The sequence below is a fragment of the Atractosteus spatula genome, chromosome 7, assembly GCF_055471065.1.
Source record: "Atractosteus spatula isolate fAtrSpa1 chromosome 7, fAtrSpa1.hap1, whole genome shotgun sequence".
Classification (NCBI taxonomy): Eukaryota; Metazoa; Chordata; class Actinopteri; order Semionotiformes; family Lepisosteidae; genus Atractosteus; species Atractosteus spatula.
Window position 1 is genome coordinate 47244514 of NC_142712.1, and position 16655 is coordinate 47261168.

General features: G+C 37.8%; 1 protein-coding gene across 1 annotated transcript; it reads left to right on the forward strand.

Annotated features, from left to right (window-relative positions):
• Window positions 1–1027: 1027 nt before the first annotated feature.
• On the forward strand, window positions 1028–15627 carry scg3 (secretogranin III). Its single transcript, XM_088922423.1, has 12 exons — window positions 1028–1568; window positions 2213–2265; window positions 3069–3108; window positions 3241–3462; window positions 5162–5304; window positions 5652–5807; window positions 6315–6501; window positions 7171–7287; window positions 10023–10106; window positions 10807–10917; window positions 11839–11928; window positions 14611–15627. The coding sequence occupies exons 1-12, from the start codon at window positions 1472–1474 to the stop codon at window positions 14727–14729; spliced, it is 1419 nt and encodes a 472-aa protein (XP_088778549.1). The 5' UTR covers window positions 1028–1471; the 3' UTR covers window positions 14730–15627.
• Window positions 15628–16655: the final 1028 nt, after the last annotated feature.

A 16655-nucleotide genomic window follows, 5' to 3' on the forward strand; every position in this document is an offset into this window, starting at 1 on the left:
GTCTGTATTTACACCAGATGGCAGCACTGAATAGCACATTTCGTTTAGTTATTTAGCTTGTCTGCATTTGAAAACTGATGTGAGAAACTGATGTGTGAAAATGTGCACGCAGAATTCGTTTTTGAAATAAACAAAATAAGAGAAACGTAAATTTCATGACGCTTTCCATATTTCATTGCTATTCGATGTCGCCTTCACTAAATTACTTAACTGCGTTTCTGCAGTTAGTACCAATATCTTTTCCTACTTCTGCTCCTCCCGAATCTGTCCATTAACACAGAGCGATAGTTTTTTTTTTAATCCGCTGTACCAACATGCTGAAAGAATATCACAGACAATGGACTTGATATATTCAAAGTGCTGTCATGTAGTTATTTTAGCCTGAACTCAATCGCCACCTCATCAAAGGACGGTGTAACTACATTACATAATATTTCCAGTCGTTCCCGGAATGAGCCGCGGGAACTAATTCTACAACAGCTGTTTCATTTCATGCGATCTGTTATGGCCTGAGGTTTAAAGGTTTACAAGCCAGTGTTGCCTCGGAATAGTAAACGAAAACGTGCAGTGCCACGCAAAAAAAAAAAAGTCTATTTACGATTCTCAAGTTTAAAGGTTCATTGTAAAACCATTGTAAATGCCTCACAATAGTAACAAAACAGTCACGGAAAAATGTTGACCACGAAAGGCATTTTTCTTTGCAGTTTAAATCATTTATATCTTAATATAGTGTACTAAATATATAATTGTATTAAGTGACGCCCACTTCCTCGCTTTTCGTGTATTGCGTATTGTGTATTTAGTTTCTGTAGTGTATTTAATATTAATTCATCTTAGATTTACTGTCTTATATGCCGTTTTGTGAATGTTTAAAAATTAGCAGTGCGGCAATATTTCCTAATGTTAAAAAAATCACTGAACTTCGAGCACTGTTTGACTATTAAACAGCAAATCTGGGATTCCTATTATCGAAGCTGGGAAAGGCGTTTCAGGGATGGACTGACGCAGGTTTGGTGGGAACTGACGCACATGGGCGGATTTTCTCTTTAGTCCACCTCTTCGATTGTCTGTCAGAAGGAGGCAGACCTATTTCTTCTGGGTACCATTCAGCCATTGGCAAGCTATAGGCTTAGACAGGACTTGTATAACCTGCGAGCCTACCAGCTCATTTCCCTTTAACTAGAGCAGGCGACCTGATTTCAGCACCGCTGGTGCTGAACAGCTCCGCAGAGTGAATTTCAAAACCCGGTTTAGCGCCACCGGAGCTCTGGAGTCTGTGCGCTCAGGCAAAGCATTACAAAGAAGAGTCACCGAAAAAGCAGTAGATCGAAGACGGGAGCTGGCCCAAGATCAAGAAGATATTTGAGTTGAGTTTAAGGTGTACATTTCTGAATAACCTGGAATAAGAGCACCCCTGGAGTTATTCTCCTGGCCAACCCCGCCAACTATTAACAGCAGCTTCTTTTTCAGAATGGCGTCTAAAAGAATGGGATTTTTCCTCTTTGTCCAGATTTTCTCAGTTTATCTATACCAGCTCAATGCCTTTCCCACACCTGACGTTACAAGTGGTAAGTAACAGAATAAAAGGCGATATTTATTCGCATTTTTCTGGTGTTATTGTTATTTTATTCGTTACTTTAAAACACCAAGTAAAAGTGAAAAGGGGGATTATCTTGTATATCCGATTGGTTTATAATCAGTGGATTCGAGATTTAAAATGTAAAATATTAAGCACGTACAGTACATTGCCGCAAGACTGAAACGGATTAATAAGTAACTATTTTAATGAACGATATAAATGGTGGACACGATCCTATATGAAACTAAAGAGTTTGACTTCCATTTCTTGCTGTAAGGTCGATTGTGTGCTATTTTCATTGCTGTTTAATCCATTGATTGCCTTAATCCGATTATATCACTGCTGTTCCCGTCTGAGAGTTTAGAATGCAGCAATGAACTAAAAAAATATGTACTGACTTGGAGAAAATTCACATGAACAGACTACATTGTATATTGTAATATACATTGTATACAGTATGAGTATTATCGGAAAGGGTTGTGCGAAATTATAAATGGTTATCATTTCCATCTGATGTTTTTGGGACACAGAAGTATATAGTGCGCACTGACATGACTAAATATAATTTCTATTATAGCAGCTCATTAAACAACATTTTGTGTGTATTTAAAAATAATCTGATTTCTTTTACAGATAAAGCCGTGTACAATAGACAACTAAGCGAGGAGAGACCACTACAAGAACAAGTAAGTTGTTTACATTGTGAAAAGCCTGAAAATGTCACAGCAAGACTATTTTTTTTAAAAAGCAGATTATTTCGATATACACGTGTTATTCAATGCAAATAATGATATTTCCTTTTAAAACAACAGTATACTGATTTATTACACGGTGTAGATTGATTGGCATACATCATTTGTGATCTCTTCCCAAGGCTTGCATGCAATTTCTGACCCAACATAATAATAGGGTTCAATGCTTTTGATGCTAAGTCTGCCTACCTCTTTAGCTTTGAACCACTAGGCTGTAAAACCCTGCAAAGAGCCATGATACAGACCAAGACACTAAAAGCATTTATCTTTGTCATCCTTAAAAACTGTCAGAAGCTGCAAGCAAATAGAAAAAATAATGATGGAACTGTTCTATTTCTGTAAACTGATCACGGCCTGGGCTATACAGATTCACGGATACATTTTTAAAAAACTGGAGTGCAGTAGGCCAGGCTGAGTTGAGTGGTGTTCATCCTCTGAAAAAGGGAAAGATTTTGTAAGATTGAATCATTTTGAAAGATAATTGCTTCAACATTGGTTTTCTGTCTGCACCTAACATTTCAAGAAAATAATATCTAAAAGCTATCTATATGTTTTTGTAGAAAGCTGAAGGAAGGGGGCTTGTTAATACAGAGGGTTAGGAGAATCATCCACATGTTAATGTGGAAAACATGATCCTTTAATAAAACTGCACTGTGTAACAGAGAGAGTAGCAGGTCAAATGCTTGATGATATGCAGTGGTGAAATTCATATTTCTTCCGGCTTGTCATTGTAACAGATTGCAGAGGCAGACAGCGTTAGCAAATCAGTGGCCAAAGGTAAGTAGATGGTGCAGATTTCTTTTATGTTTAAGCAGAAATCCCATGTGAACATGACGTACAATCCCTGTATTGGATAAAGTGGTTAGAAAATGGATGGATGTCATATGCTTAATACTTTCTCCACTATAGACAACCAGTCATCATCGACAGAACCCACTATTGATCCAGACAATGATGACTTCAGTCTGCTTAGGTCCTTGGCTGAAACATCAAAGGATCTAGGCAGCAAGACTCCAAGTTCAAAGTCCATCGATACCCACTACTTTCCCGATGACGCAGATTCAACTAAGAACCGAAGACTCGTGGATGACTATGACTCCACCAAAAATGGAATGGACTACAGATATCAAGGTATGGAATAACATTTTTTGTACAGCCTTATAAAATATTTAGTCTGTGTCCCCGTTGATACCGTAACCATAGATCTCACTGTGAAGCCAAATGCATTTACCTTGTATATGAGAATTACTCTGCAACATTTCATGTGGAGCTTGCCTGGTTCTAAATTATAGGAGGACAGGAAATGTTACCTTTGAGTTGCTTCTCAAGTAAGCTACTGGAATTACATTTTACCCTTAAGTAATTTAAAGACATTGTTTAAATATTTTTGTATAGAAGGTTCACATTATCGTGTTTGATTTTCAGATTTAAGTTAGATCGTGCTGGCTAAGAATGGTGGCAAACGTACACAGTGATATGGACAGGATTGTGGGAAAACATGCACTTAATACAGCAGCAACAAAAATAATATTAAGCACAAAGCGTGTGTGTTTAATGTAATGTCCGTTGCTTTTACTTAATGGGGTGAATTAAAAAGTGGGATTCTTAAACCTGCACACCAAGCTGGCATATATTGTGTGACACCAGACACCAGAAGCCTAGTGGCAAGAGAGCAGAAGAAAGAGGTGATCTGAGAAGAAAATGGGATTATCCAAGCACCATCTGTTATTGGTGCTGTGTGCAGACTTTACGCACCCAGTCTGAGAACTGTTTATTTCTCTGGAAACATGAAAAGCATGGTGTGGCTCAAGAGCAACTCACACCTGTCCATTTCCTAAGCACACTGCCACACCTCCAGTGTGTGGAAAATTACCTCCAGCCCAAGCAATTTAATTGCTCCAGCTTTAGATATTATTACTGTTAGTGGTAGATATACGCTCCCCAGCAAATGTAATGTACAATACACATTCTTATGGGCTTCCCTTACGGTAAACTGGTCTCCATTTATTAACAAGAATTTTATTCAGTATAAGCAGCAAGATATATAAATTAAAGACGGCAGAGCTTTTAAGCTGTTTTTTACACGTTTCTGTAAACTTTAGATTTATGTGGAACCACAGCATGTGTGAGCAAATACACCACTACTGTAGATAACAAACTTTTTTCAGGTAGCTTCATTAGGAATGCCCAGCAAGGCTGTAAAAAACCACACCAGTAACGATGTAAAGTCAGCAACCAGAAAACGGTTTCTGCTGAGCATGTCTCTTTGTGCTTATCAGCTTGCTTTGACCTTGTGCTTATTGAGTGGCTTGTGTCGTGTTGCTGATGCCACACATATGACATCATATTTCAGAGAATGCAGCAGCATGCTAAATATTTTTTACCAGTGGCTATCAGAGATATACAAGAGATATACTGAAAGTACCAAGAGCAATAAAAATCACAGTTTAAAGAGTTTTATTGTCCCATTATGACAACGCTTCATTTCTGTAGTGAGCAATTGTTTTTATCTCACTAGTGTTTGGGAGATTATATGAGATGTTCAATAATGACTTTTATCCATGACTTTTATAAATTTATGTGCTGAGATCAAATTGTTGCTGTCAGAGATATTTCATTATTGCTAACGACATTTTGCACCTCAGAGACATCAGGGAGATTGGGAGTCAGAGCCTGAAAAGTGCATTCTCCATAAGGCATATCCTTAATATTCTAGTTTCCAATGACTACATACATATGTAGTAAAGATAAGTTGAAATGCTACAAAAAGTAGTCAGATGACAAAATTAATCTGCATCTACTAAAGATTTGGAGGTTTCCTTGCTTACAGATGACCCAGATGGACTCCATCAGTTGGATGGCACTCCTCTGACAGCTGAAGACATTGTCCAGAAAATAGCCACCAGGATATATGAGGAAGATGACAGAGGAGTTTTTGACAGAATTGTTTCCAAACTGTTAAACCTGGGATTGGTATGACTTTTTTAAACAGCCCATATAAAATGTATCTGAAACTATTACACATGTAAAATACAGACATCTATTATGTTTCAAAATCCTATATAGTTTTATGAATTAAGGATTTGAACAATTATCTTTAATTGTTGTTAATCATTGTAGGAAATATTGCACAGAAAAAGATTGTTCAAGAAGAGAACAAAACCCAAACCTGTTTATGTTTAGAATGATGTGTAAAACAGCAGACCTCATATTCAAAAGAGTATACATTTAAATTAGCATAACTAAAAATGACCTAAATTGAAATAGTAATACAATTACCAATTCAAATTCTTCTAACACAAACAAAACCCTTGCTACAGATCACAGAAAGCCAGGCAGATACACTGGAATATGAAGTGGCAGAGGCCCTGCAGCAACTTATAGCAAATCAAGTGAAAAACAATGAGATTGAAGACACCAGCATGGACTACCCTGCCTCCAGTACCGAAGACCCAGGAGAAAAGCAAGAGAAATCAGTATGTCTTGGTCCCTGAATGTCTGCAGAGGAAACAAAACCTTTCTGTATAATGCATAAAACTTTACATATATAATATGTACAGATAACTTAAATCTCTATTTTATGTATTTAATTTCAATTTTAAATGTGTTCACAGTCATTTTTTACATGCATCAAAACAGCTGTTGGATCACTGTAGAACTGAGTTAAAGCTCTATCACCCTTATAAGAACACAGCCTAAAAATATATTCACAACAAATAATGTTACCATACTCAGGATAATAGAACTTTATGGATGACTAAACATGAACAATAGCTTTCTTCTTCATTCAGCTTTAAAACCATACTAAACAGTTGTGTGGGATATTGATCTGTTGGGAAATCACAATAGCAGTTACCAGAAATGCCTGATTGCATGACTCAGCTGTGCCAACAAATGAGGAGTAAGATTATCTTCGCAATGTATGAATCAACCTTGAAAAAGGAAATTCAACAATTGACTTTAGACTCTCGTTCCCATCTCAGGTTTCTGAGAAGGCCAGCAGGAGGTATGAGGATCAGCATGTGAGTGAGGACGTTGATGACACAGTGGACAACACATGGGCACCTCCCAATGAGGCAGACCAAAGGAACGAGCTGTCTCCCGAGGACAGTCTCCAGGACCTCCAGTACTTCCCCAACTTCTACAACCTTCTGAAGAGCCTCAATTCAGGTTAGATGGCACATAACTGTCAGACCATTTCCAGAGCTGACATTTCGGCTGTACTTACGTTTACATAAAGGCAGCCTTTGTTTTGGTTAACTGCGACTCGTTCGCTAAATCTTTCAGATGAGACGTTAAACCATGGTTCTGACTAGTTCATTAAAGTAGCAGTCCCTACTACTATCCCTACCTACTACTACCTGACTACTACTATCATCAAAAATCCTGTGACACTGTCTCTAAACGTAGAGGTGTTAACCCTGGAGTCCGAGTTAATTTTAACTCTCACAATCTGGCCTCCAGTGGGTGAAGCATTTAATTTCTCTAGCTGATATCCTGGGACTGCTAGCACATATTGACTGTCCAGGTTCAGCAGTGAAGATGGTCCCTATACAGTATATATGTAAAGCTCTCAGGGATAAATCATGATATTTAAATGCTGAATAATTTTCTAATAAAAAGAACAGAGACAAATGCAGGAATACATCAGATTTGAATGCAATGTATCTCATGTGCAGAAAATGGTAAATGTATGCCTTTACATCCTGCTTTGTAAGGGGGGGAAGCTCACATTCAGGAACACCCACCCAGAACACACAAAATGAGTTTGGCACATCCTTCCCAGATGTATCCAACTCACAAAATGAAAAAATGAAATTGACTGTTCCCTTTTTCCAGAACAAGATGCAAAGGAAAAAGAAACTCTGATCACCATAATGAAAACACTGATTGACTTTGTGAAGATGATGGTCAAGTATGGCACAATCACGCCCGAGGAAGGAGTGTCTTATTTGGGTGAGGATGAGTGTATTTTCTAAATGAAGATCAACCAACTCATTGTAAGGATTTCCAGGGCAAAGGTGTATCTTACTTAAGTCTGCTCTAAAGGGTGTGGTGTGCTGTGGCACCGATTGAGATTCCTTCATGTCGAATTAGATCGCAATGAGCTCCATTTCACCTGCATGATTTTATATGATTCCTAAAGCGTTTTCGTTAGCGTGACTGATTTTTAAATTACAAGCTGCCATGTGCTAATGTAGGAGGTTATTTTCTGCATGCTGTCTGAGTGCTGGGGAAGCAGATCTACATTATCTCCTGTAGTCAGGGACCTTGCCTTATCTTGTTGGTGCAGTTAGCTGTTGTACTGCTTGAAATGATTAGCTCCAGGGAGGCTGTCTTTTCAAGTGGAAAGATCTGTTTACACCCTGGATGCCTGCTCTTGCCACACTGACTAGTCATTGTATTTCTTGTTTTAAAGGCAAGCTTTAAAAATAGCTTTTCAATAGTGAAGGCCTGGCATCTGTTTCTGTTTTAATTTTGCACTAAACCAAATACAAAAAACAGTTTTTACAAAAAAACCTTTTTTAACACACCTTTAAATTCCAACATTTTAAGAAGTTCTTAAGTTTATTTTCCTTTATTATTTGCCATCTTAAACTGCATAATTCAGCCTTTGAAGTCCTTCAGCTTATTCACAGCTGCTTGTGATGTTAATGCCTGGCGTTTGTCAGATTATTTTTTTCCACATTGATAAACCTGGAGAATTAGGTTCAATTTAATCTCCCCTCAGTCATTATTTTTGCTGGTCTTTATTCTTCAGAAATTAGTCTCACTATGCTGTTGTTTTTATTCCCTGTCCTTTGTATAAATATCTTTCTTTTCTGTGATGCTTATCAGTTGATTATTCGTCTTTTATTTTACACTATATACAAATGAAATATTGTAGTTTTACACACCACCGTATATTGGAACACACATTGGCCAGTTCATAATACAGCTATTGTGTTGGCTGTACTTAATCTACTAGAAAATGACACATAAGAAGTATGCTTGATTAATATTCTAGTGTTTACGTGACATATATTTTAGACATAGTTACAGAAGTCAATGACATTATCGCTTCATAAATCCTGAATGGTCATTATGATCGGTCTTGTCAGGTGGTTTAGAGATGATAAATGTCTCTGAGTCTGACCTTCATCTCCTCAGGCAAGGGCAGGAAACAACGATGCCAACTGCTCAGTTTAAAAAAAAACTTTTGACAGTAAAAGATTTCCATTAAATATTTACCTCTTCTGTTTCCAAAAATAAAAAGCTTTTCCCAAACTGAAAAGTACAATTTAAGAAGAAAGGGAATAAGATTACATTTGTTTTCTCAAAAATCAAATAGAAAAAAAGTGACTGAAGCCATTGAATTGGTAAGGTGTGCCTCACAGACAGTTAGGGCTCCAGGATAGAGGGTGCTCGTAGAGTGATTTCCATGCACTACAAACATGCTGAATTTTGAATTCTGAGCAGGAGCAGGCAACTCTGAAAAAGCACATTTCAGTGCCAAGATGTACAACATTAGTGTGCACAGCCAGCAGTGTCACATTTACAGTACATGGACCATCCACCTGATGACATGAGCTGGGTGTCCTGCAGCAGAGCTACTTGGGGGGGGGTTGTGTTCTTCTAGAGACTATACTCATCTTCTTACCATTTGAATAATGTCTGTAAATTAGAGTGAAGCAATCCCAGCACATGCTACAACCTACTGCACCTAGTGCCTTTTAAATATATACATGGGCTCAACCATTTCAAAGTGCAAGAGAATCACTACTACTTTTCTTTTGTTTGCGGGGGAGGTAGCTAATGAAGCCATGGACCTATAAACTGTAAACAGACTGTTAATTCAGTTTGATTTGCGTAAGATGGAAGTTTCCATGGTAACCTCTATGGCAGAATATGATGGTCCAAAGGAAACCATCAGATAAGGTTGTATGTTGCCTGGTAACTGATGCTTTGCTTGTTCCTTTACGATCCCATGTTTAAGATGACTCATCTATTGCAAGACTCGTGCTTCAAGAAGATCATTCTCAAGGGAGCAGCAATAATTCCCGGGGCAACCGCAGTTAGTTAAGGATTATGAATGGTAGAATTCAGTTAGACTTCGTTGCTTCATGTTTAAGGACGCAAGCAGCCCACTGCTGAGTGACTCTGGTAGCGACAAGGCTTTATTTAAGATGAGCATGGCCCCAACAAAACACTGAACAGCTGAACATTTGGGTTGTTTGCACTGTTCAAAGAGATCCATTCTGAATATGTTTTCCGCACCACAACATTGGTGGTAAAAAAGGAGGTTGTTCAAACTGTGTCGAGGGTATACACAAGCACTTAGACATACCTGGAGCTGAGGAATGAGAGGACAATGGTGTCATTTTGCTTGGTTCTCTGGAGGGCTTTTCAGAATAGACTTATTCAAAAACTACACTGAAGTGCTCTATGACCTCTTGCATCCCTACAGATTATTAGACTTGGGTTATTAGACAACTCCTCTCTGCAAATCCTGCAGGGCTCTGGTTTTCATTCCATTCTGATTAACAGAAGCCTTTATCAGTTGCTAGTGGAACTCTGTTAGTTTCGTAATAGTTGGATATTTGTGAGTAAACACATGACCACATGAGCGAAACTCCAACTCAAACTTTCATGTGAAAAGAAGAAAACATAAAGTGATCAATACATATAAATGGTTTTCCTTTGTTTTTCAGAAAATCTTGATGCCATGATCGCCCTACAAACTAAGAATAAACTAGGCAAATCGCTGGTGACATCAGACATCAGAGCACCAACAGGTAAACAGGATGAGCTTCAGCCCTTTGAGTAGGCAGTTGGTGAAGGTTGTTTATTGATTCAAGTTTTCATCATTGGGATTGAAGAAGGTAGTTCCACTTCTTCCTTTTATTGCACTGAAAAATATTAATTTGCCCCTGGAAACAGGATTCCCATCCAGAGTTAAGGATAAGCAGAGTAACTAAGCAAATGGTGGAAAGTACCTCACTCAAGGTACAACAGCAGTGTCTGCAGCCTGGACCCACAACCCTCCAGTTATGAATTCAGACGTACTATGCTGCACCACTCCCATTAAACCTTAAGGTCTGAATTTGTTGAGACACAGAATAACTAAAACTAGAATTAAGCATGTATATCTTCATAATTTTGTTCCCTCTTCATAAATCATAAAACACGTATGTATGTTCTTTTCTTTTTCTTCTTTTTTTGAATGTATATAGTTTGGTTAGAAGTAAAATAATTGTAAAATATTAAGAAAACAGATAAGAATCGACAAAATTTTAATGTGTGATGTACTGTATATTGGTTACATTTGTATTATAAAAGGATTGTTATGTAATGTCATCTGCATTTAAAATGGTATTATCTGTTCTCTAAAATAAACCATTTAAAAAAGAAAGATGCCCAAAACAAGTTCTGATAACATTGTTGTTCTAGCAGCATGCTGATGCTGAGTGTTGTGTTTTTGTATGCCTGTGTTAGACAAGACCAGCGAGGAGGAAGACAACACCAAGGAGGAAGTGGCCAAAATGGAAAAGGAATATGAATCTCTCAAGGACTCAACAAAGGAGGAGCAGGCTGTGCCGGAGTCAGGTAAGCACTGTTTTTTCCCTGTCCAAGCACCCAAAGGCATTATTAAAAGATACAGATATTGATTCTGATCACAACAAACACAAGAGTATTTTAGGATATAGAGAATCAGTGTGCCTGTTAGCAAAGAGCTTCTCAAGGAACGTTATTTGGGTCAGAACTTTGTTTTTCGAAAATGTTAGTAGTCTTCAAGCCAGCTAAAGCCACATTGTTGCACTGCTGCAGAATTCATTACATGTGATAGCCCCACGGGGAGCAAAGCACGGTGAACTAAATCCATCTGCAACATCATCAGAGCGGAACCAGGCCATTTCAATAACACTTAGAGGTAAAGCAATGAGGACACCTGCCATCGCATGACTTACTTTTCATCACTGAGCTAATCTAATTCCAGAAAATGGGAGAAAATCATCCTGGTATACAAAATACCCATGTTGATTCTTGTCTTTTTGCAAACAATGGAAAAATAAGGGATTAGGGATTACATTTAATTAGGTGTATTCTTCAAACAGCCAATGTAATTGGTAACACAGTGATCTGACTTTTAGCTCTCCACTGCCTGTGAAGAACTCACCTTGATTAAAATCAAAGCTTTCAGTGCAATCTGCTTGCATTGACAGGCACAAACCAAAAAGACCGAAATGAAATAATACTAAGAGTAAAAAACACAAATGGTATTGAGATTACAGAAATAATCCAAACTACTGTACATTTTTCTCTCTATACATGAGTGTACTGTAGCCACAGTACTGCAGATGAGAGCAAAAATTCCTGTTTGGTCCCTTGCTGCAGGAACTGCGGTTTCATGCTACTGTACAATAAACAGACTTGAAAAAGGATGCTGCCTGCGACTGTAATTGAATCTACTTAACTGAAAGAGGCACATCCATCTGAGCTGACACTAGAGATCTTTTCCTTTCACAGGCTCTTCGGGGAAGACAGAAACCTATTTGGAGGCAATCAGAAAGAATATTGAGTGGCTGAAAAAGCATAACAAACAGGGCAACAAGGAAGGTAAGCAATTAGCATCATTCCTGCAAACTGCAGAGCAAAAGGCAGTGGCAGCTCCATTTATGCACTGTTTACACTTCTACAAGACCAGGGCTGTTTCCTTGTGTTAACAGCTACTGCAATTCTCCTGGTCTAGCTTTATACAGCCTGATTATTCACGGCAAGGTTTGATCTGTTCGGTCTGAGTAAGCAATCTTCAGGACAAAAATATTCAATCATTGAAAAACAACTGCTATAGACAGCTGCGTTGGTACAGCACCTTGTAGCCAGATCTCACACGCTAATTAGGGGTGGCTCTGATCAATACGGAGATGAGTGACCTCTATGGAAAACCGCATTGCTGCTGCAAGCGGATGCTTATGGACCAGTAGGTGGTGCTCTTCTCTCTGAACCCAAGTTCCCAACAAATACACAAAGGGGACACAGTGCTTTAGGAGGTAGATGTCCTTCAGCAGAGACAAAATCAAGTCCATAACTTGGAGTTACTTGGCCATTAAACATCCCATGACATTATTCACAACAGTTAACCTCGGTGTCCTTATGTTTACATAATTACACCAGTGTTGAAACAACATACTGCTAATCCCTTTCCCTTTAATATCTGGACAGTTTTCACACCAGTGCAACTGGCCTGAAGATAGAAAAGCCTGTGGAAATTAAGGCACTGCGGTGAAAGTCTGTCTTTAAACAATAACTGTCTTTTATACCTTGCAGATATTAATGACCTCCTGCAAATCCGTTCTCATTCATCCAATGCTGCCTGCAATGTGATAGTAGTAATTCTCCACATCTCAATTTGTTAATAATTTTTAATAATTTAAATTTGTTCTGTTTAAAGAGATTTGAGTTTTGAATAGAGCTCATGCATAATATTAACCTTAGTCTTTAATGACATTCTATGTAATTTACTGTGCAGCATAGGATCACACAACACATAGGACATTACAGCGAGCGACTAAAGATCTCAAAATAACCAAATTAAAGACCCTTTTGTTTGGGAAAAATTTGCAATTGAAATAAGTGTTCAGGAGGAGTGGAAACAGCTAGTTTACTCAGAAGCGCCATGAATATTTATCAGTGACTTGATGAGCTTGCCGTAATTACAGAGTAACAAGCTTTCTTCATTTTTTTAATAGAGGCTTATTCATTCCTTTCCTCATACCTGCAATTTGCATTAATCTTCTCTACATGCATCTGCCTTCACTATTGTCTCCACTGTTGTGTGGGACCTACCCTCCCTATAAATTCAGAGGCCTCCAGCATGTCTGTTACTTTAATTTACTTTAATTACTTTTTATGGACATTTACTGAGTCCATTTTCATAAACACGTACTGTGAACTTTAAACCTGTTTTAATGGAAGAATTGCTTACTCATCATGAATGTCTTATGAGCCAAATATTGTTTGCATTCAAATGCACATGAAGCGTGTGCACTGGCAAACATAACTCACTGAACTTCGTACGGTATTTAAAAGCACAGGTATCTCCAGGCAAGAATCACATCTGCATCGGTGTCGCCCACAATGTGTTAAGCTGATTTGAATATCCAAAGCCCCTAGTTATTAATAATGATGCATTGGAATCGGCACCAGACTATTTTTACATCAAAGCAGTGTAAAATTAAAAAGAATGAGATGAGTGGTTGAAAGAGATAGCTGCCTGAGCACCAGAGACAACCCTCTTAATCAGAGCTGTAGGATATTTAAGCAAAAGCAGGTTCCTTTTCACAATAGCTAAATACTCTCTTGCTCTTAGTTTACATTCTATTTCAAATGTTAAAACTAAATGGTGTTTAAGATTCCTGTTTCATCACCATTGATCAGTCCCAGAGGCAAACAAAGCATTAGGGCACTGAGGAAAAATGTTCAGAGAAAGACAGCTCTTCACTTGGTTATTGATTGAAATAGAAGAGAAGAAAATTGGATATCACAATACCGAAGTGTGTATTGTATCCAGTCAGAGGTGTTTTATCCGTTAAAATTTAGCACTGGATTTCGTGCCTGAAATTCACATCAGTTTTTATTGTCATTTTACTTCTCTCTCATCCACCCCATTATTCCGCAGCTGGTGTGACACAGAATCTTTCCCACACAAATGAGACACAGGAAAATAAGAACGAGTATGAGGGCCAATTAAAGAACCCTAATTAAAGAAGAATATTCATCAGGATTCTGTCAAGCTGCCTCACAACAGTTGAATTTACAACTTTTACTTTCTTAAGTAATGTCAGAACTGAAAAATAACTGCAATGTTATTTATTCACTCCATATTCTTCCTCATTGCCCTTGTACTCAGAACAAGAGTCCCTCCCTAAGCCAGGTTTAAGACAGGTATGCATGAGCAATTAACATTTGCTGGGCTGAATTATGAAATTTCAGCTTTGCAACTCTTTATTGCCATTTAGAGTTTTGACTTTACTGTGGAACAAAATAATAAGAAATGGTCTTGATTGGGAGTGGCACAGTAGCTAGCTGTGTTCAATTACCTGGGGATCCATTTCCAATTCCTGTGTGTAGCCTGTGATGGACTGGCATCCCATCCAGGGTGTATCCCACATTTCACCCATTCCTTGCTGGAATAGGCTCTGGCTTCTTGCTGACCCTGTTTTGGATAAAGTAGTTAGAAAATGGAAGGATGGATGGTCTGGTTGGAATGAAGCCCTTGTCTTGTCTCGCCTCTTCCAGATTATGATCTGTCAAAGCTGAGAGACTTCATGGACCAGCAAGTGGATTCTTACATCGACAAGGGCATCCTGGAGAAAGATGAGGGCGAGATCATCAAGCGGATCTACAGCAGCCTGTAGACTCCAGACAGAAACAACTGCAAATATTCAAATATACAATTTAAAATAATATAATCTATTAAAATTAGGCAAATGTATTGCAGCTCTCACTTCCAGTCAGCTGGCTGGTGCCCCACAAACCCACCTAAACGAAATTGGGAAATACTGCAATAACTACACAGTTGGTCATGTACACTATGTCCCAAAAGCAATATCCTCTAATAGCGATAGAAAGCATTTTTTACAAAGCTTCCACAATGGTACTGCTGCATAACAAAAAGCACCCAACTAATCTCCTGTCTGCAAATTGCTGCGTGCACAACAGGGAATTGTTATGGTACAATCTGGAGTCACCACGAAATGGCTGTTGTGTATATGATTTTGTAAAAGAGATTAAAGCTACAGTACAAGCTGGAAGTGAAAGAGTTGCAAAATGCTTGAATAGACAATAGAAGGCAAACCCTATCTTTTGCTGATCCTACTGTGCAATCAATTACTCATTTACTAAAAAGAAAACACTCAATGTAATCTGTCTGGAGAATGTACCTTCACAACCCTTTCCAGCATCAGCGTGAAACACTGTACTATGGCTTTTAATTCTGCCAAAAAATAATTTTGTGTTCTGTCCAGTGTCATCTAACATATCTTTGTTATGTTATTTGTTTCTGTAGAGCTCACTAGTTCAGGGAAACATCTTTTTAAGTCCTCAGTGGACCTTCCGTGTCAATCGTTATAATTGTGACTTATGTTGTGTCCTTTTTTCCATTCTGCATGTTAAAAGAACATGAAACAAACAAGAAAGCATTGCACCCTGATGTCGTGTGAGTAAATGCAACTGAAGTATTTTTAAGTGTAAATATTTGTGAATTTTTTCAAAATACTGTAAAAGTAATTAAAAACTTTGCCTTTCTTTAATGAAGTAGCCGGGTACAGTTGTAAAGCATTTCCTCTCTATAATTTCACGACTCTAGCTCTGTTTGGTAAATCAAAAAAGTGCATTTGAAGCACCTATATCTAAAATATAATTCTTTTACCTTCATCTACTACAGAATCAGCCAGCAGTTATTGATTACACTTGAAAAGTTCGGCTCTGCCAGGATGCTGGTATTTGATTTTGAAGTCATCATTAAAAGACGGAATTTTGCTTATTCAGTACTTTACAGATTTGTATAGTACACATAAATGCCCTCAAAATATTTTCAAAATTTTAAAAATCAGGGTTATAAAAAAGTATACCTAAAGCCAGGTCTTTAAAACAGCCTGTGGTGAGGGAGTTTCATATACTGTATAAATGATTGTCCAGCCACAGTTTGTAGTGCAGGAATGACAAAAATCTTAATTCTTGGAAACATATTTCATCAGGAATAGGTGGTGTTAGTACAATATATCCAATTAGTTTAAAACAAATCAGAAATTAATTCATATCAAAAACTTTTTTTCTCTGATTTAACTACACGTAACACAGTGACAAGTTCCCCCTCCAGTACTCAGTATTACATATGGAACTGGATAAGCTTTGTTGTAAATATAAAAGCAAAACAAAATTACATCATTCAAAATGATAGTAACCTATGAAGATGATTCACAATTTGCAAATGAGAATTCAAATGTATTCATACATGTTCTTATGCTGTATATGCATGAGCAGGTAGCTTTGACAAAATAACTAGTTTAAGACAAATTACAGCTTTCCACCCCTTCCATTTGACAAGGCCAATTTAACCACAAGGAAGAGGAAAAAGGAGTTACAAAGCATATCAGTTCTAATTGGACAGGTAATTTGAAAAATAAATCAAAAATATTATAGATAAGATCTTACAATAATTGCCAAGACATTTATTATATTTTTCAACTGATAGCACGTGTATAATTAACAATGGATGCCAACAGAATAAATATGTATCAGATGAGAACACCGATGACAGGAAAATAAGACAAGCTGGCTGG

Coding starts and splice junctions, on each gene's coding strand:
- scg3 (XM_088922423.1), top strand. CDS start 1,472: ATGGCGTCTAAAAGAATGGGATTTTTCCTCTTTGTCCAGATTTTCTCA. Junction 2,266..3,068: donor AGAGACCACTACAAGAACAA/GTAAGTTGTTTA, acceptor TCATTGTAACAG/ATTGCAGAGGCAGACAGCGT. Junction 3,109..3,240: donor TAGCAAATCAGTGGCCAAAG/GTAAGTAGATGG, acceptor TCTCCACTATAG/ACAACCAGTCATCATCGACA.